The 22412-nt window shown below is 47.0% G+C and overlaps 1 protein-coding gene across 2 annotated transcripts; it reads right to left on the bottom strand.

Annotated features, from left to right (window-relative positions):
• Nucleotides 1-383: 383 nt before the first annotated feature.
• Nucleotides 384-22059, bottom strand: TRIM35 (tripartite motif containing 35). 2 transcript variants are annotated; one of them, XM_036423792.2, is made up of 6 exons: nt 21525-22058; nt 9892-9987; nt 6596-6826; nt 5140-5162; nt 4207-4325; nt 384-2878 (listed from the first exon to the last, which is right to left on the bottom strand). In XM_036423792.2, exons 1-6 carry the CDS (start codon nt 21957-21959, stop codon nt 2301-2303), a joined length of 1482 nt encoding a protein of 493 aa, XP_036279685.1. In that variant the 5' UTR covers nt 21960-22058; the 3' UTR covers nt 384-2300. The 2 variants fall into 2 exon arrangements, with proteins under 2 accessions (XP_036279685.1, XP_036279686.1); XM_036423793.2 differs by lacking the exon at nt 9892-9987 and having other exon boundaries at nt 21525-22059.
• Nucleotides 22060-22412: the final 353 nt, after the last annotated feature.

Genomic DNA, 22412 nt, shown 5'->3' with positions numbered 1-22412 from the left:
AGCCAGCGGGCCGGAAGGGGGCGTGTGTGTGATGGAAGGCAGGGAAGTGTGGGCCCAAAGGCAGAGCTGGAGAAAGATGGCTGCAAACACTGCCCCGGAGAACTAACTGCACCTGGGCAGGGAGGAGTGGGGGTCCCTCGGACGACAGGTGAGACTGCGTCTTCAGTCAGAATGCAGTGATGAGCAGGAGAGTGGGCCAGAGCGTGGAAGACGAGGATGGGAGAGGGTTCAAGGGAAGATACATGGGTAACTAAAGTGTAGTCTATGCCTACGACAGAATGGCACCCAATAATAAAAAGGAATACAGTTGAATACATGCTACAACATGGATGGACTTTTGCGTACGAGAACACTAAAAAGAAAAAAATGTCCAAACACGAGGGTTTTAGCTCAAATATTTTTATTTTCATAAAAGGGACCTAGGCTATCCAAATTAAGCTGTAAAAACACACACACACACAATGTTTCCAACATGTAAGATGGAAATAAAACCCATTTTTTAAAGTTTACTATCACTAATAAAATTCCAGGTCAAGATAATTACATGGAAATTATATTAGAAGGGCTCGATAAATACTTTGTTGTAGAGTGCGCGCTGGCCTCCCGTGTCTAGTATCAAAGTGCTTTGAGCTTTTCCAAGTCTGAGTCCTCTGCAGGGGCTGCTCACGTGTGTCAGCATCCCCACTCCCAACCTTCACTCAGCGGTATTTCCTACCACGTCCTTCCCGAGGCCCATCCGTCCAAAGTACAGACCACATTTATAACCAATTTATAGTGCTGAGTCATCATGTCTGTATAAAATATCCGCTTCTGTGAGCAGGGGGTGCAGGCAGGAGAAAGGATGTCAATCCTCAGTCAGGAACGTGCTCCCCAAGTGAGAACATTGCTACTATAATTTTTTTTTTTCCTTTTACAAAGAAGCTGTCCCCAGGACCTGGCGATTTGACCATTAGAATTACCTGTAGGCATGCATGAGGAAAAAAAGATGGAGGTGCATATCTGGCAGGCATGGCTGAGGGAGAAGAAATCGGGGTAAAAACACAAAAGGCAGCAGAGCAAGAACGAGCATCTCCCTCCCTTCTCACTCCCCGCGCCCCCCCACCCCGACAGCACCCTCTCTCCTCCCCTCCTCCTACCTCGGCAACAGTGACGGGGTTTCCTCCACAGCGACTACGGAGCCACATCCTCCTCCGGTCCCGCTGCCTCGTTTACAGACGGGGAAACCCAGGACCAGAGAGGGAACAGGCCTAAACCATGGTTCTAAAGTAGTGTTTTTTAAGTGCTCTGGAACCCTCTGTTCAGAGGAAATCGTCCAATAAATATAAAGAATTAAGTCAGAATTGATCTGATGGGCATCCTCACCTTGAGCCTTGAGGAGGCTCTGTGAGGCAGTGTTAAAATACTGGCTTAAGGTGACAAGTAGCCATGATGCCACACACACACACGAGGCCCAATGCATGAAATCCGTGCAAGAGTAGGCCTTCCTCCCCTCGGTTGTGGGCACTGGCTTCCTTCTGGCACCAGGGACCTGGGCTTCCCTTGCAGCCCAAGTTTTGTCTGGCCTAATTAGCATATTACACTTTTATTATTATAGATTCTTGGTACTCTAAAATCTGGAGCTCACTGACTATGGTAACTGCCCCTCCCAGGGCTAGCTAATCTAACCAATCCTAAATCTGTCCGCCCTGTACCTGCCTCATCCGTTCCTTCCTGTGAAAACACCACAGCCTCCCGCCTACAGCCTCCCGCCTACGCACCCCCCTCACTCCCTCCGCCTGCTAGGGAGACCTGGTGCTTCCCTCTGTGCCCCCCACCCCACAGCACGGCCCCTCCTCTTAGGAACTGTAAGTAACAAAAGAGTTTGTTACTCAAGGGCAATTAACTATTCTTGGTCTGTTGGCCTCATCATACCCGAATAATAAAAACTACATTAAAACCTTTTAAAAACAGGTTTCACTCTAGAGGCAACCTTTGTTCCAAGAAATCCTGGAGTTGTTAGAAGGAAGGAAATTCACATCCCGAAGATGCCAGGACTCTGGGGAGAGCCTGGCCAGTAAGCTATCTCTCCTGGATGACGTTCAACTGTGGGTACAGGAAAGACCAAAAATGAAGAGGGGGGGAAGGAGGGGGGGCTGGGGCCTGGAGCCACGGGAAAGGATTAGACAGTGAGTAGCAAGATCCTGGCAAGAAAGCAGGACCTCGAGGTGTCCAGGTGCGTGTGGGCTTGAGAAAGAGGGACAAAGAGAAAGCGGGACCACGGCAGCGCACCTGGGCGGCACCCGGCGGGCTCGCCGCGGGCCTCAGGTGTCCAGCTCCTTCTTGACAGTGATGCGCAGGGGGCAGATGCGCAGGGGCTCGGGCGGCCCGTTGCCCCGCGTGCCGCCCAGGTAGAAGTAGGGCCGCACCTCCCCGAAGCGGGCGTGGAAGGTGTAGAGGTGGCACTGGCGCTCGGCATCGTAGAAGGACAGCTCGCCCTCCTCGCATTCCAGCTCCACGCGCAGGCGGCGTGGGATGGAGGGGACCAGGGGCGACGTGGCCGGGTCGGAGGTCACGCAGTGGTCGCCCTCCACGCCCTGCGTGCGGCACAGGTACCAGAAACCGGAGCGCGTGTCCTGGTAGCAGCTGTGGGAGTAGCCCTCGGGGCCAGTTTCTAGGCACATGCGCACCACGCCCACCCGCCAGCTGGGCAGCCCGCCCAGGTCCACCTCCCAGGCGTGGGAGCCGTGGGAGTAAGAGCGGGAGCCCAGCAGGCAGGGCGCCGAGGAGAAGCGCTCCGGGTTCTCCACCTGCACCCGGTAGCCATGGTTGGTGACGCTGGTGAGGTCCTCGGACACAGCCAGCCAGCCGGCCGCGGTGTTGGGGTCAAAGCTGAAGGGCACTGAGGGCAGAGGGAGAGAGTGGGGGTGAGTCAGGGAACCTCATGTCCTGCCCTTCTGCCATGCCAGCTGATGCCCTAGCCCCCGAGACTGACCAATGGTGTCCCACCTGGCCCCAGTGCAGGGAGGGTGCTGCCCTGGCTGAGGGACAGGGGTATGAGTTAAAACGGGCCCCACCAGAAAAGACAGGTGGGAGTCCTCACCCCCAGGACCTCTGAAGGTGACCTTATTTGTTTCAGATGTAATTAGACTGGAAGATAGTGGGCCCTTAATGCAATGGCTGTTGTCCTTACAAAAAAGAGAAGCAACACAGCGAGGGGAGGTCATGTGACCACAAAGGTGGAGATAAACGTGCTGCAGCCCTGACCCTGGATTGCCTGCAAACGCCAGAGGAGGATTTCCCCCCAACAGGGTGGAAAGGGTGCATGGCCCTGCTGACACCTTGATTTTGGACTTCTCAGCCTCTGGCAGTGTGAGAATACATTCCTGTCATTTTAGGGCATCCAGTTTGCAGGCTGTGATTACGTCAGCCATAGGAAGCAACACGGGCAGAGAGCCTGATGCCTCATTACTCCCGTGCTGCCTTAGAAAAGCCTGGAACATCCCCTGGGTCACTGACACCCTATAAAAGCCAGTCAGCTTGGGTGGCCACAATAAAAGCACCGTAGGCCGGGCGGCTCAAACAGCAGAACTTTATTTATCATAGCTCTAGAGGCTGCAAGTCCGAGATCAGGGTGCTCCCATGGCCAAGTTAGGGCGAGGGCCCTCTTTTTGGTTTACAGATGGCCACTCTCCTGCTGTATCTTCACAAGATGGAACGAGAGAGAGGAAGTCAGCACGCTCGTGTCTCTTCTTACAAGGGCACGGATCCCACCCTAGGGTACCACCCTCATGACTTCATCTGATCCTAACCACCCCCCAAAGGCCCTGCTTCCAAACACCGTCCTGTTGAAGGTTAGGGCTTCAACATGATTTGGGTGGGGGAGAAGGGCTTATAAAAACATTCCGCCATGGCACATGACCTAGTGGTTGTGTGGGCTGGAATCACCTTGAAAGAGGCAATTCCGAGCTGAGGGAGATTTTGTATACACAATCCAGTTCTGAACAGAGGGAAGTCGGTTTCTTTTTCTCAAGAGGTGGCCAAGGGTCAGGACCCGAAGAGGAAGGCGTCCTGCGAAGAGGCGTCTGAGCCGTGGGGCAGGAGCGGAGGAGGAGCAGGGTGCTGGGCCCCGTCCGAATGGGGCTGGAGAAAGTGAGTTTGGCGCGCTCTCTGCCTTGCATGGAGTGCCTCCTGTGCCTGTACCACCTGCCCGCCTGCGCCCCCACTCACCAGTTTCAACAGACATGACCATCTTCTTCCAGACACGGTACTGCAGGGAGTCTAGGTACTTGCAAACGTTGATCAGCATGCCAGGCTGCACAGGCTCTGGCTCCATGGTGCAGAAGAGGCTGGGGAGGGAGAATTGGGTCTGGTGGGCAAGGCCGGGGTCACGCATCGTGGGCCTAACTGGGTCAGCTGGACTTAACGAACAATAAGGACTTCTTCCCTTGCCACAGGCCTACATTCCCCACCACCTCACCCAGGACCAACCCAAACTGGGCTCTGAGGAGAGATGCGCCAGGAGCCCTCTGGGCAACTCATACTGCTTCAAGACTCAGTATTAGGGCTCACCCTGCCCCAGCTGAGATAAATACAGACAGGAGGTACTCAGACATGGCTGCCTTCCTTGTGGGCAGAAATGACACTCCCACATCTGCTCAAAGGATGTCTGGGTCACGAGGGATCCTAAAGGTCCTCCAGTCCAACAGCAGGAAGGTGTCACTGGCCTTGGCGTAAACACCTACAGTGACAGGGAACTCACTACTGCCCAAAGCACTCTCTTCCATGTTTGTACTGCTCCATCTGAGACACCGTTCTTCTTTACTCCTCCCTGTGTTCAACCATCAACATAAACCAGAATGTGACCAGAGTCTCTCGGAGGGAGGGTGTTGACCAAGAAACAAGCTTAAATGTTGGGACGGCCTACTGAGAACTACGAGCCACGTGCAGGATGGCCGTCTCTCTCCCCACCCAGTGGATAACAACACTGCACCAGTGAGATGCCTTGAAAGAGGGCTCTGTATACCTGGCCAGTCACCATCACGCCCTCTGTATTACACCCAGCTGGTTTTATTACAAGCCTGGCCCTGGAGCCACTGGAATTTGCACCCCAGGTATTTCTGCCTGCTCTCTCCCTCCCCTCCATCAACCTTAGCAACTTACCGGCGTTTTCGGCTCTTGTGTTTCTGAAAGAGAGAAAAATCAGACACAAACATAGACACAGAGAAAACATGTAAGTTTTCTGATGAGAGGAGTCATATCCATTTTTCATGGATCAGAAGACTTAATAGTGTTAAGATGGCCATAATCCCCAAACTGACCTGTAGATTCAATGCAATTTCTATCAAAATTTCAGAAACTGATAAGTAGTTCTAAAATTCATATGAAAATTCAAGGGACCCAAAATAGCCAAAACAATCTTGGAAAAGAACAAAGCTGGTGGCTCACACTTCTCTACTAAAAACTTAATAAAAGCAACAGTAAACAAGTTAGTGTGGTACTAACATAAAGACAGACATATGGACCAGTGGACACTGAAAGTCTACAAATAGCCGAAACCGATTTGGCTCAGTGGTAGAGTGTCGGTCTGCGGACTGAAAGGTCCCAGGTTCGATTCCGGTCAGGGGCATGTACGTTGGTTGCGGGCACATCCCCAGTAGGGGGTGTGCAAGAGGCAGCTGGTCGGTGTTTCTCTCTCATTGACGTTTCTAGCTCTCTATTTCTCTCCCTTCCTCTCTGTAAAAAATAAAAAACAAAAAAACAAAAAAAAGAAAGTCTACAAATAAACCGTCACATTTACCTGCAATTGGTTATCTACAGGGTGCCAAAAACATTCACTGGGAAAAAATAGTCTAAACAAATGGGGCTGGGACAATTGGATATCCACATGCAAAATAATGAAGTTGGATTCCCTTACGCAATATTAAAAAATTAACTCAAAATGGGTCAAAGACTTAAATGTAGAGATAAAACTAGAAAAATCATGACCTTGGCTTAGGCTATGGTTTCTTAGATATGACACTAAAAGCACAAAGCCACAGCAAAAGAAAACAGTTAAGAAGCACTTCATCAAAATGAAAAGTCTTTGTCCTTCAAGATGTCATCAAGAAAGGGAAAAGGTTACTCACAAAATGGAAGAAAATATTTATAAATTATAGAGCTGATAAAGGTCTAGTAGCCATAATATATATATAAAAAAAAATCTTACAATTCAACAACAAAAAGACAAACAGCCCAATTTTTAAAATGGCTAAAGGACTTGAATGTACATTTCTCAAAAAAAGATACATACAAATGGCCAACAACTACATGAAAAGATGCTCAATGTCACTTTCCATCAGGGAATTGCAAATCAAAACTGTACGGGAGCCCCAGCTGGCGTAGCTCAGTTGGTTGAACATTGTTCCATGCACCCAAAGGTAGCTGGTTTGATTCCCAGTCAGGACACAGCAGGGGGTATCCAAGAGGCAGCCGATCTGCCCCCTTCCCCTTTACCTCTCTCTCTCTCTCTCCCCCTTTCACCAATGAAGACATATTGGGCTGCCCAGGGCTGCTGGTCTCAGGCTCCCACTGGTTCCTGAACATTTGGTCCCTGTCACTGAGATGATGAGCTCCTCACCATGAGAAAAGAAATATCATCTTCCTTCATCTCCATCTGCAGCCGCTCAATCTCATGGGCTAGAGTCTCTGTGTCTTTCTTGAGCTGCTTCATCTTCTCCTCCACCAGATGCTGCTTCTGCCTCGCCTCCTCGGCCATGACATCCAGGATGGCCTGCTCCTCCCCTCTTAAAAACTCCCGAAGCTTTTCAAACTCCTGCCGGATTCTCCTTTCCAGCCAGGTAGCCTCCACCTGCAGCAGGGAGCCAGAAGGAGGCACAGAGGATCAGACTGTGGTGGGAACCTGTTGTCAGCTAGCCCAGTGACTCAGATTTTTAGCAAAGAAACTAGACTTTCAAAAGAAACCATATGCAGGACCCAAATGGATAAAACATAGATGAAGTTTTCTTAGCACAAATTTACAAGTTTAAATTTGAAGTAAGTCAAATAGCACAATGAAGTTGTTTTTGATTAATTTTTTAAAAGCTGAAATTGCTGCTTATATATGACAACTGTGGTCTTGTAACTTCCTCCATATACAATATTCTGTGTATCTTGTTTAAGCTACACAATAGCAAGAGAAATCCTGAGTCACAGAAAAGAATCGATGCAAATAGAACTATTTAAAAAAATAATTGCCTTCCAATCTTAGGATTTCAAATTTGTTCCATCACAAAAAAGCAGCAGGAAATATTTCTTTAAAAATGGAATCATTGTCCTGGCTGGGTAATTCAGTTGGTTATAGCATCATCCCGATATGCCAAGGTTGCAGGGTCAATCACCAGTCAGGGCACATAAAAGAATCAACCAATAAATGCATTAATAAGTAGAATAAATCGATGTTTCTCTCTCTCTCCCTTTCTTAAATCAATAAACAAACACAAACTGGGATCTATATTATAAAAGGACTATGGCCACAACACTGTAACGCCCAATGACCAGACGGGGAACATGGTGGGTAGCAGCGGCCAGAACAAAGCAGCCCAGTCCCAGGTGCCTGGTGGCGGTGGCTGGAGAGAAGCAGCCTGGATCCTGGGTGGGTGCCTGGCAGCAGCCAGAGCAAAGCAGTCTGGGTCCTGGTTGCCTGATGGCCGGGGTGCGTGTGGGTGGGTGGGGTTGCATACTGGGCTTCTAGTCATTAATAATATGCATACTTAATCATAACCACAAAAAGCTTTAACAAAGTAATATAGGTAAATGCTAAAAAAAAAAAAAAAAAAAAAGGTGAATACATATTTATTAAAATACACAAATTGTATATTTCATGAACACTACCAGAAAAGCACCTCAAAATGTGTGCTCTGGCAATGGAAGATCAGTAATCCACATCTTTGGATTGAAAATTCAATATATGTTTATGGCTCTGACAATCTGATGGCAAAATGATTCACTGAAAAAATGAAAATGACCAAAAACAGTGAAAATGATTCGTTGAAAAGATAAAGTAGGAAAAATATTTTCCCATATATAAATCTAAGGGTAATATGCTAATTAGACCGGACATGTTCCAGATGTCATTCTGGATGTCCTTCCTGATAAAGCCAGCTCAGGTCCTAGGTGCCTGCCGGTGGCAAGAGGGGAGCAGCAGCCCAGGTCTGGGTGCTTGAGGGAAGCTGGTGCCGGCAGCTGGGGGAAAGAAGGCCTACTCTTGCATGAATTTTCATGCATCGGGCCTCTAGTGTGTGTGTGTGTGTGTGTGTGTGTGTGTGTGTGTGTGTGTACACAAATAAAAGAGAAAAATGCTAATTGACCATATCTTCACTATGCCCACAGCCAATCAGTGAGTATGCAAATTAACCCAACAAGATGGAGGTTAATTTGCATATGCAGGCAGGAGCGGTGTGAAGCCTGCTATGAGGGGAAGGCGGGCAGTGAGGGAGCTACTGGAGTGGTGCTCTGGCAGAAACGAGGCTTGCTGGCTCCGGGTGGCCCAGGAGCGGGGATGTGCCGGCTCCTGGGCAGTGGGGGTGGGGAACGGGGACTTGCTGGCTCCCAGGCGGCTGGGAGTGAAGCCAGGGGCCTATTCTTGCACAAATATCGTGCAACGGGCGTCTAGTATGTATATATAAACATATTATTCTTAATATACAAAGTGCTCTTACGTGTCCACAAGGAGAAAAGGTAAATAGTCCAAGAAACACAAAAGGCGATTATACTTGTGATAGGATGTACAAATTTGATAATAGTACAAGAAATGCAAAGGAAGAGAGAGAGCACTATTGAAATATCGAGCTAAAAAGTCTGACAATGTATAGTGGAAGGGAGTGTGAAATCTGGGATGATTCTTATCACACAGGAAGATGAAAAACAGAGCAGGCAGGAAAAGAACAGCCAGAAGACTTAGCTCATTTAAGGAACAGGAAGAAGGCCAATGTTCCTGGAAAAGCACAGGCCAGCCTGAGAGGAGAGGAAGTCGAGGAGCAGGAAGGTGTTGGATGAGGGCCTTGGTGAGGAGTCTGGACTATATGGTGGGTCATGGAAGCCTTGGACAATTATAAAGAGAGGAATGACATGATCGATGCATTTTCGAAAAGAGCAGTCTACTCTGCAGAGAGCAGAAGGAAGTGCCCTAGCTGGTTTGCTCCGTGGTTAGAACATCGGCTCACAGACCGAAGGGTCTTGGGTTCACTCCTAGTCAAGGGCACATACCTCAGATGCAGGCTCGATCCCTGGCCCCGGGTGGGGCACGTGCGGGAGGCAACTAATGGATCGATAATTCTCTCTCTGTCTCTCCCCCTCCCTTCCACTCTCTCTGAAAATCAATGGAAAAACTATACTCAGGTGAGGATTAACAACAACAACAACAACAACATTAAAGAGTGAAGGAAGCATGGGGCTCAGGTAGAAAGGCAAGTGAGAAAAGACGGTGACCCGGATTGGGATGGTGGCAGTGGATACGGAGTGTAGGATGGATGTGATCATGATGCATTCTGGAGACAGAGGGGACAGAACTGTTGATGGAGTAGACATAGGGAGTGAGCGGGAAAAGAGCCCAGGTCATCACTGGCTTGAGTACTCAGGTAGATGGAGAAGTGTGCCACATGCTTCAGTTAGTCTGAAACCACACAGTGCAGGTGGTTTTTAAGCCACTCCTGTGGCTACTGGCATGGTGTGCACAGGTATTTAAAGAGGGCCTGGCAGTACAGCCATGATCAGTGTCTGAGCATGGCTGTGCTAGACCATCAGGGCTGGGGAAGGCTGACTCTGTGTCAACAGCCATGATCCAGGGCCAGCCCACCCCCACCTACCCTCAAGATGGCCTTAGGTCGTGTCTCCCCCCCCCCCCCCCAGTCCCAAGTAGCCAGAGCAATCACTTACCTGATTGTGCTTGGCGATGGCCTCATAAGAGCGCCGCATGGCCCAGAAGGCCTTTGCTTTCTCCCGCAGTGAGTGCTCCATGTTCCTGCACTTGGCCTGATAGGAGGAAGGAGAGAGAAGCAAGGAAGTAGGTTAGGGGTCGAGGCCAGATTGGGAGGACGACACATTTACAATTGGAGTTCCACTTCTACAAGGGTACAGCTCAACCATAATTACTGAACCTACTCCGTTCACACACTGTAGGGAACAGCAGAAAGTATGGCCCTGACCTTGAACCATGTTTACAGCATAAAGGGCCCTCAGATATCCTCTAACTCGACTGTTGCTTTATTCCTGCTACAGGTACAGAGACAGGACTGAGAAAATCAAGGGACCTATTCCCCCTCAAGTTGGTCACAGTACAACAGAGAGGGGATGCAACCTGCTCAGGCCTAGAGCTGGTCCAGGCTCGGCCATGAATCTGGAGCTGAGTGTTTAACTGTAAAGACAATGTGCCACAGCCTCCCTTTGTGACTCTCTTTAAAAAATATATATATATTTTTTATTGATTTTTTTTACAGAGAGGAAGGGAGAAAGCTAGAAACATCGATGAGAGAGAAACATCGACCAGCTGCCTCCTACACACCACTTAGGATGTGCCTGCAGCCAAGGTACATGCCCTTGACTGGAATCGAGCCTGGGACCTTTCAGTCCGCAGACCAATGCTCTATCCACTGAGCCAAACCGGTTTTGGCCCTTCATGACTTTCTAAACTGGACTGGCCTGCAGTCACTAGTCAGCAGGTCCGATTACAGGGTTCATCCAGTTATTCCCACAGGTCCTTATCTAAACCGTCTGGCACTTCCCAACCTTATCCCAATATTCTCATTGTGCTTTGACCATGTGAAATACTTTAATTAGCAGATTCAAATATCTTTTTGTTTAATAGTTTATGTGTTTTAAACTTTAACTACTACTCTAATTTCCTTGGATTCCTTGAGGCACTGGGACTAGTTTTAGGTTGAATTCTCCCCCGTTGTATCCAGAGGCTAGCATTTTCTCTCTCTGACTTCTTCTCTCTACATTCTAAGAAAGCTTTTCAAGTTTTGTTTTGTTTTGAATCCTCACCCGAGGATATGTTTCCACAGATATGTTCGCTGCTGTTCCCAGAGAGAGAGGGAGGGGCGTGGGGAGGGAGAGAAACATCGATATGAGAAACACCGATCGGTTGCCTCCCATACTAGGTTGCCACCCTGACTAGGGACTGAACATGCAACCTTTTGGTGTATACGATCACGTTCCAACCAACTGAGCCGCATGGCCAGGGCTCAAGTTTTTTCTTTGAAAAAAATAAAATAAAAAATAACAATTCTTATCACATTAATTTTTTTAATTTTTTTATTTTACAAACCCTTGTGTCGAGGTTATCACATTAATTGTAAATGACTACCATTTATTGAACATTTACTATTTGCCAGGGGCTATGTTAATTACTTCACAAATTATGCCACTTAATCATCATGTTCCTATTAGGTAAGTGTTATTAGCCCCGTTTTAAAGATGAAGACGAGTGAAGCACGGAAAGGGAAAGTGATTAGGCCAAGGGCGCACAGCTAGTACATGGCAGAGTAAGAATGTGAACCTAGACGGTGGTGGCAGGCAGCCCCTAAGACGGCCCTAAGTGATCCCTCATTCCTGTGAGATGTTTATTGTTTTAAGCTATCAAATTTTGGGGTGATATGTTATATACCAATAGATATCAGAGATTTGTCTTCAAAAGCCTCATCCCCACCTGGACCTGATTTGGATAATGAGATTCTGGATTTTGAGCTGATACTATAAAGAGATCTTAAGAGGGGCCGAGTGTATTCTGTATGTGGGAGGGATATGAAACAGTGGGGGCCAGAGGACAGAATGAAGGAGGCAGCCTATAAAATGGCCCCAATCATCCCTACCTCTGGGTATTCATGCCCTGATAAAAACCCTCCCCTGTGGACTAGAGCTAGTGATTTGCTTCTAACCAATCAAATATGGCAAAAGTGATGGGATGTCACTTCTGAGATGAGAGGACAAAAAGGCTGTGTACCCCTTCTCTCCCTCCCTTCCTTGATCTGGCCTATGGAGCAACCCACGGGGCAAGGAACGGAGGTCTCCAATCAATAGACTTGGGGACCTGAAACCTGCCAGCAACCACCCAGCAAGCCTAAGGGGGGTCTTGGCCTACTTGTCTTCCGCTGAGACCGTAGCCTCTGCAGCACCTTGACAGCAGCAGCATGAGACCCTGGGGCAGAGGCATTCAGCTAAGTCATGCTCACATTTCTGATGCACAGAAACCATGAGATAATAGATACATATATTTTTTGTTTTAAGCTGCTATGTTTTGCAGTAATTTGTTACACAGCAACAGATCACTACCTGCCTATTTGTCCTACTCCACAGCCCATTCTTTTAACTGCTATGCTACAGGAAACAAAATAATGACTGATTTCATTTTCTGCAGGTTTTGTTTTCTTTTTTACTCATTTGGGACATTTTTATGTTCTTCTTAGGATATTTAATAGATTTTTAAAGTACCGTTTTTTTTTTTTTTGTAGTATATCGCCACTTAATGTCGTCTGACACACTAAGGTGGTGTGTGTCCTCAATAACAAAATAACACTAGTATGAGTGTCCCACAAGGCCACTGAAATATCATCCCGTTTTATTTTATTATATTGTTACAAAATCATGCAATAAAGTCCAAGAGGGACAATTCTATGATTGTCCAAATAAGTATGAATGATAGAAGTGAAGCAACTGCCCACACACATCACCTAGTGTTGTGCTGGCCCGACCCTCTGGCCTTCAACCTTGACAGTTAGGGAGCTGTAGGACAATGGAGATAGATAAGAGGGGAGGATAGTCCCTTGTCCTTCCCACACTGCTTAATCATCTGGAGATTTCTGGTTTAATGCAGTTCGTGAGGTCAACCAAAAATGTTATTATTATCAGCAAGCAGTTATTATTGAGCCTGTTACATTCCTACAATGCAGGCCCTGTATTTCTATTATGCAGAGAAAATAAGGCCCATGGGATCTAAGTAACGTATCAAAATTACAGACTGTAGCAGACCCAGGAACTGTACTCAGAACTGTCCAATTCTACAGGCCATATTCTTAACCACGACACTACATATCCTGTTTCAGTATTGTTTCCCTCTTTTCAAGCCTTATAACTTATTTATAATTCCTGATTTACTATATTAGCTAGGATCTCCATTACAAAATTGAATAGAATTGGTCAAAATGGGCATTCCCGTCTTTTTTTTTTTGTAAAATCTCAATAAGAAAGCTTTCAATGTTTCACCATTAAATATGGTATTTGTTATATACTTTTTGTTAGATACCCTTAATCAAGATTAAGGAACTTCCTTTCATTCCTTGTTCACTGTTTGTTTTTCTCTCTCTCTCCTTTTAATTCCAAAAGGATATTGAATTTTATCAAGTACATTTTAAAAAATATATTTAATTGATTTTGTACAGAGAGGAAGGGAGAGAGATAGTTAGAAACATCGATGAGAGAGAGTCATCGATCAGCTGCCTCTTGCACACCCCCTACTGGGGATATGCCCGCAACCAAGGTACATGCCCTTGACCGGAATCGAACCTGGGTCCCTTCAGTCCCCAAGCCGATGCTCTATCCATTGAGCCAAACTGGTTTCGGCTATCAAGTATCGTACATTTTTAATCAATTGATATATCGTATTTAAGTAGCACAGAATTGAATTTTGGTTTCCTATTTAGTCTAATAACTTTTGTCAGTAAACTGGAATATTTAACATAATTACTGATATATCTGCATTTTAAACTTACATACTTGTTCTGTGCTATTTGCCATACTTGTTCAATATTTCTTTTTCTGTCTCTTTTTGCCTTTTTGAAAAATGTACTATGCATTTTTATTTCACTCTTTCCCCTTCTCTGCATTTAGTCGTTAACCTAGAAAATACATTAAAAGTCTGAATTCAAATGATTCTAAACCATATACTTTTCATTTTTGTTTTTGATATTCTAGTTTTAACATACTGTATCACAACTGGACCCACCATTCAGAGACCCCATTACCTGCTTGTAGCCCAAGAAATGCCTGAATGAACAGAAACTATAGGGACACTAGTGAGGGCTCTGATGTGAAGCCATCAGGACTAATAGTTATCAATGGCCTGGATAGCTAAGTGGCCCATGACACATCTGGAATGTCATCCAGGCCCCGAACCCCAAAGAACAAATGAGCTCTGATTTTGGCATCAAATTACATTTGATATTATTTAGTTATCAATACACAGAAAATATGAAGTTTTTATTTAAACTACAGGATTCAGAATGTGATTATATAGCCTATACGGATATTTTTAGAAATTACAATTTGATTCCTTATGCAGCAAATTTCAATAGCATATTTAACACCCCAAGGATTTTATAAAATTATCTTACCCCAAATACGTTAATTCAGATGCTATAACAGAAAATGGGAATGGTGAAGGTGCAGGTAAGAGAAAGAATAACTATGATTTCCCAAGATTGTCAGAGGACCCTTGCAGGTCCTTATCCAAGTGCTAGGGCCGTGTCTGAAGCTAGGGCTATCAGGTCCAACTCAAGTTTTCTGTCCTCTGAGGTCCTAGATATGCTTCTGACTTATCCCTACCTGTTTCACTCAACTATCACATTGTAGCCTTGAAAACAACTCAGGCCTCTTCATTTCCTCCAGGAAGCCAGCTTGATCTCCCAGGACAGTTCAGATGTATCTCCGTGGGCTCTCACAGCTCCTCAATACACCTCTATCATCCCACTCACTGCTCTGGATAATCACCTCACTCTCTTGGAAAGACTGCAGGCTTCCTGGGGGCAAGTCCTAACACCATGTCCTCTCAGCCTACCAGAGTGGCGCTCAATAAACGTTTGCAGGGGTGAAGGCTTGCTCTGCAGGGGTAGAGATTGTTTTGCCTACTGCCTATCCCCAGGTGTTAGCACAAAGTAGTTGCTCAACTAACTACTTGCCTAGTCAATCAGTGCACTGAACACCCATGTTCTCTCCACTATGACATATCACCTCCTGGACTGGAAGTTAGAAAAACTGATTTGCACCCTTATGTGTGTGTGTGTTTTTTTTAATCACTAATCACTAGTGAGAACTTCTCTCTCCGTGGCTGTTAGGCTCCGCAGCTTCAAGATGAAGGCATCAAAGTTTCTAAGGTCTCTCAAATTTTCCCATGAAAATGATGAGTGCAGTTTCCTCTGTTTATGTCTACTGGTCCATCACCAGGATTTCCAACCATCTGTCTCTAGTTCATGTCTTCGTTCCTATCTATTTCAGACATTTGATTTCAGACAGATTGATGTAGTAGCTAAGAGCTCTGGCATGGCACCTGGCCACCCAGGTTCAAATCCCTGCTCCTCCACTTACTAGTGAGTGATCTTGAGCAAGTTTTTTAACTTCTCTGCGTCTCTGGCATCAAAGAATACTACCTAGCTCATAGCTCATAGAATGGCTGTAAGGATCCAATAAGTCAGTCCATGCCAAGTGCTTATAAGAGTGCCTTAGGCATGTGCTGGCTCTTATTACTCTTAAGTGCCACTTATTGCCAGGTAACTTACCTCTCTTATTGGTTATTTTCCAGGTTTCTTCATTTATTAATTGAGATATAATTAACATATAAAATTATATTAGTTTCAGTTATACAACATAATGTTTTGATATTTGAATATATTACAAAATGATCTCCACAATAAGTCTAGTTAACATCCATCACCACACATAGTTATAAAATTTTCTTGTGATGAAAACTTTTAAGATTTACTCTCCTAGTAACTTCCAAATACGCAGTCAGTATTATTAATAATAGATACCATGATGTGCATTACATCCTATGACTTACTTATTTTAGAACTGTAAGTTTATGCCTTTGGGCCACCCTCACCCATTTCACTTACCCCCCTCCAGGCTTCTTATTCTAAATGGGTAACACAAATGCATCTGAGACAACAGATCCCTTTCTTATCCCACTCCAACCCAGTCTCCCCATTCTTCCTCTCCCATGGTGTTCAGCCCTAAGAAGCAGGTGTCTACAATGCCCTGTATCTCGGGAGCAGTGTTCAGTAAGACCCCAATTCTGTCCATGGGCACCTGCCTCGCCAGTAGGAAATGAACATCCTGCAGTGTCACTTGGATCTGGTAGGGCCTGGCGCATGAGGGTTGGAGAGGATGTGAGATGGAGGTGAATACCAGTAGTTAATAAACAAGGGGAAAGAATTGGAAGGGTAAGACTTAAGAAGTGATTGGCCTGGCCGGTGTGCTCTGTGGTTGAGCATTAAACCATGAACTAAGAGGTCACAGGATTGATTCCCAGTCAGGGCACATACCTGGGTTTCAGGCTCAATCCCAGATAGGGGGCATACAGGAGGCAGCCAATTGATGGTTCTCGCTCATCAATGTTTCTATCTCTCTATCCCCCTTTCTTTAAAATAAATAAGAACATATATATTTTTTTAAATCTTAAAAAAAAAGAAGTGCCTGGAATACTCCCAGGTCAGATTGATTCTAAGGTAACCCTGGAAGGAAAAGGGGTGGGGGGAGAAAAGGCTGGAGGGTAGAGAATGGCCATCAGGTCAGTCCCATGGGATGGATATGAAAGGGGACTTGACAAGGCAGTTCAGAGGCCAGGGACTTGGTGCAGTTTGCTTTGGAGATGTAAGTCAGAGTGAAGGCTGGACTGGGGAGTCAGGAAGCCTGAGTTGTGATCCTAGGTGTTCTACATTCAATCCCAGTGACTGGCATGAGTCATTGTATTTCTCCAAGTTTTCCTTTTCTCATTAGTCAAATGTAATCATCTCCTTACAGCCCCTGTGGCTCTGGGTTTAAGCATTTGGGGGATTTGCAAGTTTTCCATGAGTGTTTTACATTAGTGTTTCACTTAGTGACAACCTAAAAAAAACACACCAAGATAAGCTGTGCTGACGCACACTTTCGGTTCCCATTAACTTCAGTGCCAGCATTTGTATTTTCTTAACAACTTCCTTGACACCAGGCTATACTCTTACAATGTCTTGGCTTAATAAAAAACAGAATTCACTTTACAGGTGAAGGATATGTTAGACCCAAACAAGGACAGTTATATCCCAGGAAAGTTTCATTCTGCAAAAAGGGAAGTTTTGGTTGGTGAATCAAGTCATCATTTTGTTAACAGGGAAAAGGGGCTTTACAGCCACCCAGAAACAGCATTTTAGTTCCAACAAAATAAAACCCTGTAATTAATATTTTATTTTTTATTTATTTTATTTTTTTAAATACATTTTATTGAGAGGAAGGGAGAGAGATAGAGAGCTAGAAACATCGATGAGAGAGAGTCATCAATCAGCTACCTCTTGCACACCCCCTACTGGGGATATGCCCGCAACCAACGTACATGCCCCTGACCGGAATCGAACCCAGGACCTTTCGGTCCCCAAGCCGACGCTCTATCCATTGAGCCAAACCAGTCTCGGCTGTAATTAATATTTTAACTAGGACTGTATTGACTTTAGTTTTATGTGTATTTAATCTATAAACTTCTTTTGGTTTTATTATCTTTATGTGGTATAAGCAAGAGGAATTCACACTAGTTTTGAATAGCTTGTATGTAAGGAATAATAATTTTAAAGATACACTGTTGGAATATTTGTTCCTTTAAGATAGGGGTGTCGAACTCAATCAGAGAAGGGGCCAAAATCAAAAATCCAGCCTAAATCGCGGGCCGAATGGTTTACTGAACAGTCATAAACTGTCATTGTGATGGAAACGCAGCAGAGTGCAGTGATGACAGCGCGGTTCGGGCCACATTGCAAGGCCTGGCGGGACGGATTTGGCCCGCGGGCCTTGTGTTTGACACATGTGCTTTAAGAAGAACGTGTATAGCCCTAGCTGGTTTGGCTCAGTGGATAAAGCATCAGTCTGTGACTGAAGGGTACCCGGTTCAATTCCGGTCAAGGGCATATGCCTGGTTTCGGGCTTGATCCCCAGTAGGGGGTGTGCAGGAGGCAGCCAATCAATGATTCCCTTTCATCATTGATGTTTTTCTCGCTCTCTCTGGCTCCCTCTCCCTTCCTTTCTAATCAATAAAAATATATTTTAAAAAAAAATAAGTGTACAAATACTAGAGGATTTTGTAAGGTCCCCTCAAGATCCAACACACACTTCAAAGCTCTGGTTTAAACAATGTCATATTCTGAAAGCTCATCAGTCCTTTCCTGAGAAACTTCTCCCCATGCCCATCAGATAAGAGAGGCCCACACATCCTATTGTCCTGCACAGGAATGTCACAGTCTGATACTGGACTTGATCTTAGCCAAAAGGCCTAGAAGCAGCGATAGGAATATCACAGTCTGAAACCATGTAACTGTTAGCGTGATTATTCAGTCATGCTTATCAGACCCCAAGAAGGCAGGGGTTAGGACACCTTGCCCTGTCTTCTAGTGGACATACCGTGCCTGGACAGAGTAGGCAGTCAGCCCACTGAGACTCTAAATTCCCACATAGTCAACTGCCTTCATAGCTCCTGGAACAGAGGACCAGAGGGGAAAGTTTTACCCATAGACCAGAGAAGCTTCTCTGAAAGCCCATGACCAGAGTAAGGGCTGAACAAGGCCCAGGAGAACTCCATAGTATCCTCTCTGTGACTTTGGACAGGCTACTTAACGTGTCTGAGACTCAGTGTCTCTGACTCTAAAATGAGTTGCGAATCCCAATCCTGGAACTTGTGAGTATGTTGCCTTATAGGGCAAAGAGGACTTTATAGATGTGATTAAATTACAGATTTTTAAGATAGGGTGATTATCCTGGACTATCTGCGTGGGCCCCATAGAATTACAAGGGTCCTTAGAAGCTGGAGGTAGCAGAGTTAGTTAGGAAGGTAATGGGACAAGAACCAGGAGTTGGAATGAAGGGCTTTAACGATGGAGGAGGGGCCTCTAAAAGCTGGACAAGGCAGGGAAAGAAATCCTCTCCTTGCCTCCACAAGGCATGGAGTCCTGCCAGCACCTTGACTTTAGCACTTCTGACCTCCAGACTTGTAAGATAATAAGTCTGCGCTGTGTTAAACACAACGTTTGTGGCAGTTTACTACAGCAGCAACAGGATGTTAATACACAACCTCATAGGGTTTTGTGAGGATGAAAACTGCTGACAGGTAGACACTTCAGGGCACCTGGCACACAGTAAGTGCTCAAAATGTTGGCTGATACAATTTTTGCTGAATTCTTCATATGGGTGTCAACATGATCTTTCTAAAGCACACGTTTTGTCACAAAATCCCTATGTAAAAGCTTTCAGGTGTCCAGAGCACACAAGGGAAAGACCCCCTCAGTGCCAGACCTCTCCAGCCTTCCTATACTGCTCCCTGACAACCACCACCCGCCCACCTCAATCATCCAGAACTACAATTTGTCTATTTACTGTCTGTCTTCCCCCACTGCAAACAGACTCCATGGGGTGAGATCTCTGCCTTAGTGAACTCCACAGCATCAGCACCCGGAAGAGGCCCTGGAACACACAACAGGCCCTTGGTACTCAGTTGTCTTAAGACACGAATGAGCTCCACCCTGCATGAGGCTGAGCTCACTTAGCTTGCACATTCCTTAGATCTTTCAGGACTAGACGCCCTACCCCCTCAGACACTGCCCTGAGGTGCCCATGGATCCGACAGTATCCTTCCTCTGCTTAAAGCCCTCAGACTGCTTCCTATAGTCTGTAGGATAAATGCCAAGGCTCAGGGCCTCCCGGTTCCTTCTGTATCTCCATCCTCATTCTAATTACTCTGTAATGCTTTCAGTCTTGGAAAGGAAGGGACCCTTACACATTGCTGCTGTCCCTCCCTTACCCTCTTCACCTGGCTAACACTTCCTTATTCCTCTGGTCTCTGCTTGAAGCTTCTAGAAGAGACAAAGTATTTATCTTGTGTCCTGTATTGTCCCCAAGGCATCTGCTGAATAAATAGAAAGTTGTCATTAGATCATATATACTTCCTGGTGTCTGGCTCACTGATCTTGAATCTGGCTTAGTCCAGACCTGGGGGTTTTACCTCGGTACCCTTTGCCTTGACCCCTGACCCCTCTTCCTGATCTATACCTCTGCCAGCCCCATGGTGATTACTCATGACTTGATCCTCTACCTCCAACCCAGCCCCAGACTGCTCAGCACTTACTTTAGCTGTCCCAAATCAGGCCCTGGCACCTATGCCCCTGTTGTTAAACAAATAAGGTAGCAGCCAGCCACATTAGTGTTCAATGCATACTGATGACATTCCCCTTCACTTGAACTTTGTCAAAATGTGTATGAATTTTTAGATATCTCAATGTTTAATAATCAACTTTTGACATTTCTTAAGGAAGTCATTAAAACCAACTAATTAAAAGTGTCTGTAAACCAGGCAGTAGGGGATTCTTGCAGCACCTCCTTTTCAATACATTCAGCTTCCTACCATCTAACTGGTGTTCTCTCCATACTGTGGGCCTAACCCATGTATTATAGGTGACGAAATAAATTTGCGTTTCTCACCGTGCACAATTCTTTAAAAAATAAAACAATAAACAAACATACAACATAAAATGCCAGTGTACAATGATCATTTTCACAGAATTTTTGTTTCAACTGGTACATACATGAGTATTCTGGGTCATAATGGAGAAACTATTTCTCACTATGGGCTGAGGTAAAAAAAAAAAAATAAAATTGAAAACTGAGTTGGCTAATCCTTATTTTCTGATCATTTTCCCTTGTGACACAAAAATATTCCCCATGTTAGTTTTGCCCTGTACGTTGCTCCTGTATTTATAGCCATTGGCACTCTAGGCATTGAGATGCTGATCCAGAATAAGCCAGCTGGCCAGGGCCAGAGGCCTCCCCTCAGCTACACAATAGATGGGCCAGCCGGGGAAGCAGGTGACCAATACTGAGGCTCTCACAGCTCCATATCCACGGCCAGGCCTTGGGCTCCTGCACCTCTAACCTGGCATATGTGTTCCTTTCAGGTTTCCTGCGCTTTATCCACATCTGTGCTTCTCAAAGAGGCACGGACCACACCCGGATGGCAGAAAGGGTTCATGGCCTACTATGTGGGTTAGGGCTATCTCCAGACCTTCGTGTAAGCCCAGCTGTCTGCCTCTCTTCTCCCACGTCAGGCCCCCGTGGACCGGCTTTGATGGCGGTGGGGGTGGGGGTAAAGAGGGGGGGGGGGAAAGGCAGCCTCTAGCCCCGCCCGTGTGGCTCAGTGGTTGAGCCCAGACCCCAGACCGAGGAACCAGGAGGAGGAACCAGGAGATAACCTCACCGTTAGATTCCCCCCTCAGGGCACAGGCCCTGGTTGTGGGCTTGCTCCCCAGTAGGGGGCTTGCAGGTGGTAGCCTATCCACCATTCTCATCATGGTTGTTTCTGGCTCTCCCTCCTCCTTCCTCTCAGAATTTTTTTTTTTTTTTTGAAATGGCGTCTCTCTAGGTTACTGGAGTCACCCAGGAGTGGGTTCTGAGGCGACACGAGCAAGCTGGCTGCAGGATGAGGGGCAGGCTGTGGTGGCGGGAGCGGGGGGCTGGGGTCCAGCCCTGACCGGGCCGCCGCCCGCCTCCCTCACACACGCAGCCGCGCTTACCCGAAAGTCGTGGGCAGTGTCCTTCACCGCCTGCACGCGGTGCCCCAGGTGCCGGGGGTCGGCCTGGCACGAGCAGCACAGCAGCTCCTTGTCCTCGATGCAGAAGAGGGTGAGCTGGCCGCGGTGCGTGCGGCAGAAGCGCGGGGAGCGCTGGCCTCCATAGCGCCCGCCCTCGCCATCCTCGCGCAGCAGCTTCTCCACCAGGTTGTTGAGGGTGTGGTTGGTGCGCAGGTCGGCGGGCGCCACCCGGTCCTTGCACACCGGGCAGGTGGGCGTCGTCTGCACCTCCCAGCAGCGGGTCACGCACTCGCGGCAGAAGTTGTGGCCGCAGCGCAGCGTCACGGCATCCCGGAAGGGGTCGTAGCAGACGGCGCAGAGCAGCTCCTCCTTGATGGAGCGGGAGAGCGTGGGGGACAGCGAGGCTTCGGACTCCATGGCACCCGCAGCAGCTCGGGCGCCCGCAGCTTCCGCTGCCGCGCCTCAGCCCCGCCGCCGCTCCGGGGACTTCTGGGGAGCTCGGCCCAGCCCTTTCCCTCCAGGCGCTGAGTGACAGCGGCGTGGGCCAATCAGGAGGGACATGCGAGAGGCTCCGCCCCACTTCCGGTCGGGGCGGAAAACCATGGAGGAGCCCGGCGGGGGCTGAGCTGCTCCAATGACGCTGCCAGTACCCCGTGAGGTACCTGGATTTAGCGAGGAGCAAACTCCCCAGCGGTGCTGTAGATAGGCCGTGTCACCGGAAACCCATTTCCGATTTGAAATGGGAAATGAATTCTATAAGCCCCTTTCCTAAGCAGTCCCCAAAGGTCAGTCAGGCCCCTGAGGCCTGTGAGGTAGGAAAAGCCAGAGCTCCCCAATTCCTGGTTTTGAGGTAGTCTTCTTCTCTTTCTC

Source organism: Pipistrellus kuhlii, unplaced genomic scaffold (genome assembly GCF_014108245.1).
Source record: "Pipistrellus kuhlii isolate mPipKuh1 unplaced genomic scaffold, mPipKuh1.p scaffold_m20_p_8, whole genome shotgun sequence".
Classification (NCBI taxonomy): domain Eukaryota; kingdom Metazoa; phylum Chordata; class Mammalia; order Chiroptera; family Vespertilionidae; genus Pipistrellus; species Pipistrellus kuhlii.
Note: the sequence above shows the minus strand (reverse complement) of the source record. Positions and strands in the feature narration are given on the sequence as shown.

Bases quoted from the DNA above. Each gene is read 5' to 3' on its own strand.
- TRIM35 (XM_036423792.2), bottom strand. From the start codon at position 21,959: ATGGAGTCCGAAGCCTCGCTGTCCCCCACGCTCTCCCGCTCCATCAAG. The intron at 6,827-9,891 runs GTAAGTGATTGC...TCCCTGCTGCAG, and splicing joins CCATCGCCAAGCACAATCAG to GTGGAGGCTACCTGGCTGGA. The intron at 2,879-4,206 runs GTGAGTGGGGGC...CTCTGCCCTCAG, and splicing joins GGTCATGTCTGTTGAAACTG to TGCCCTTCAGCTTTGACCCC.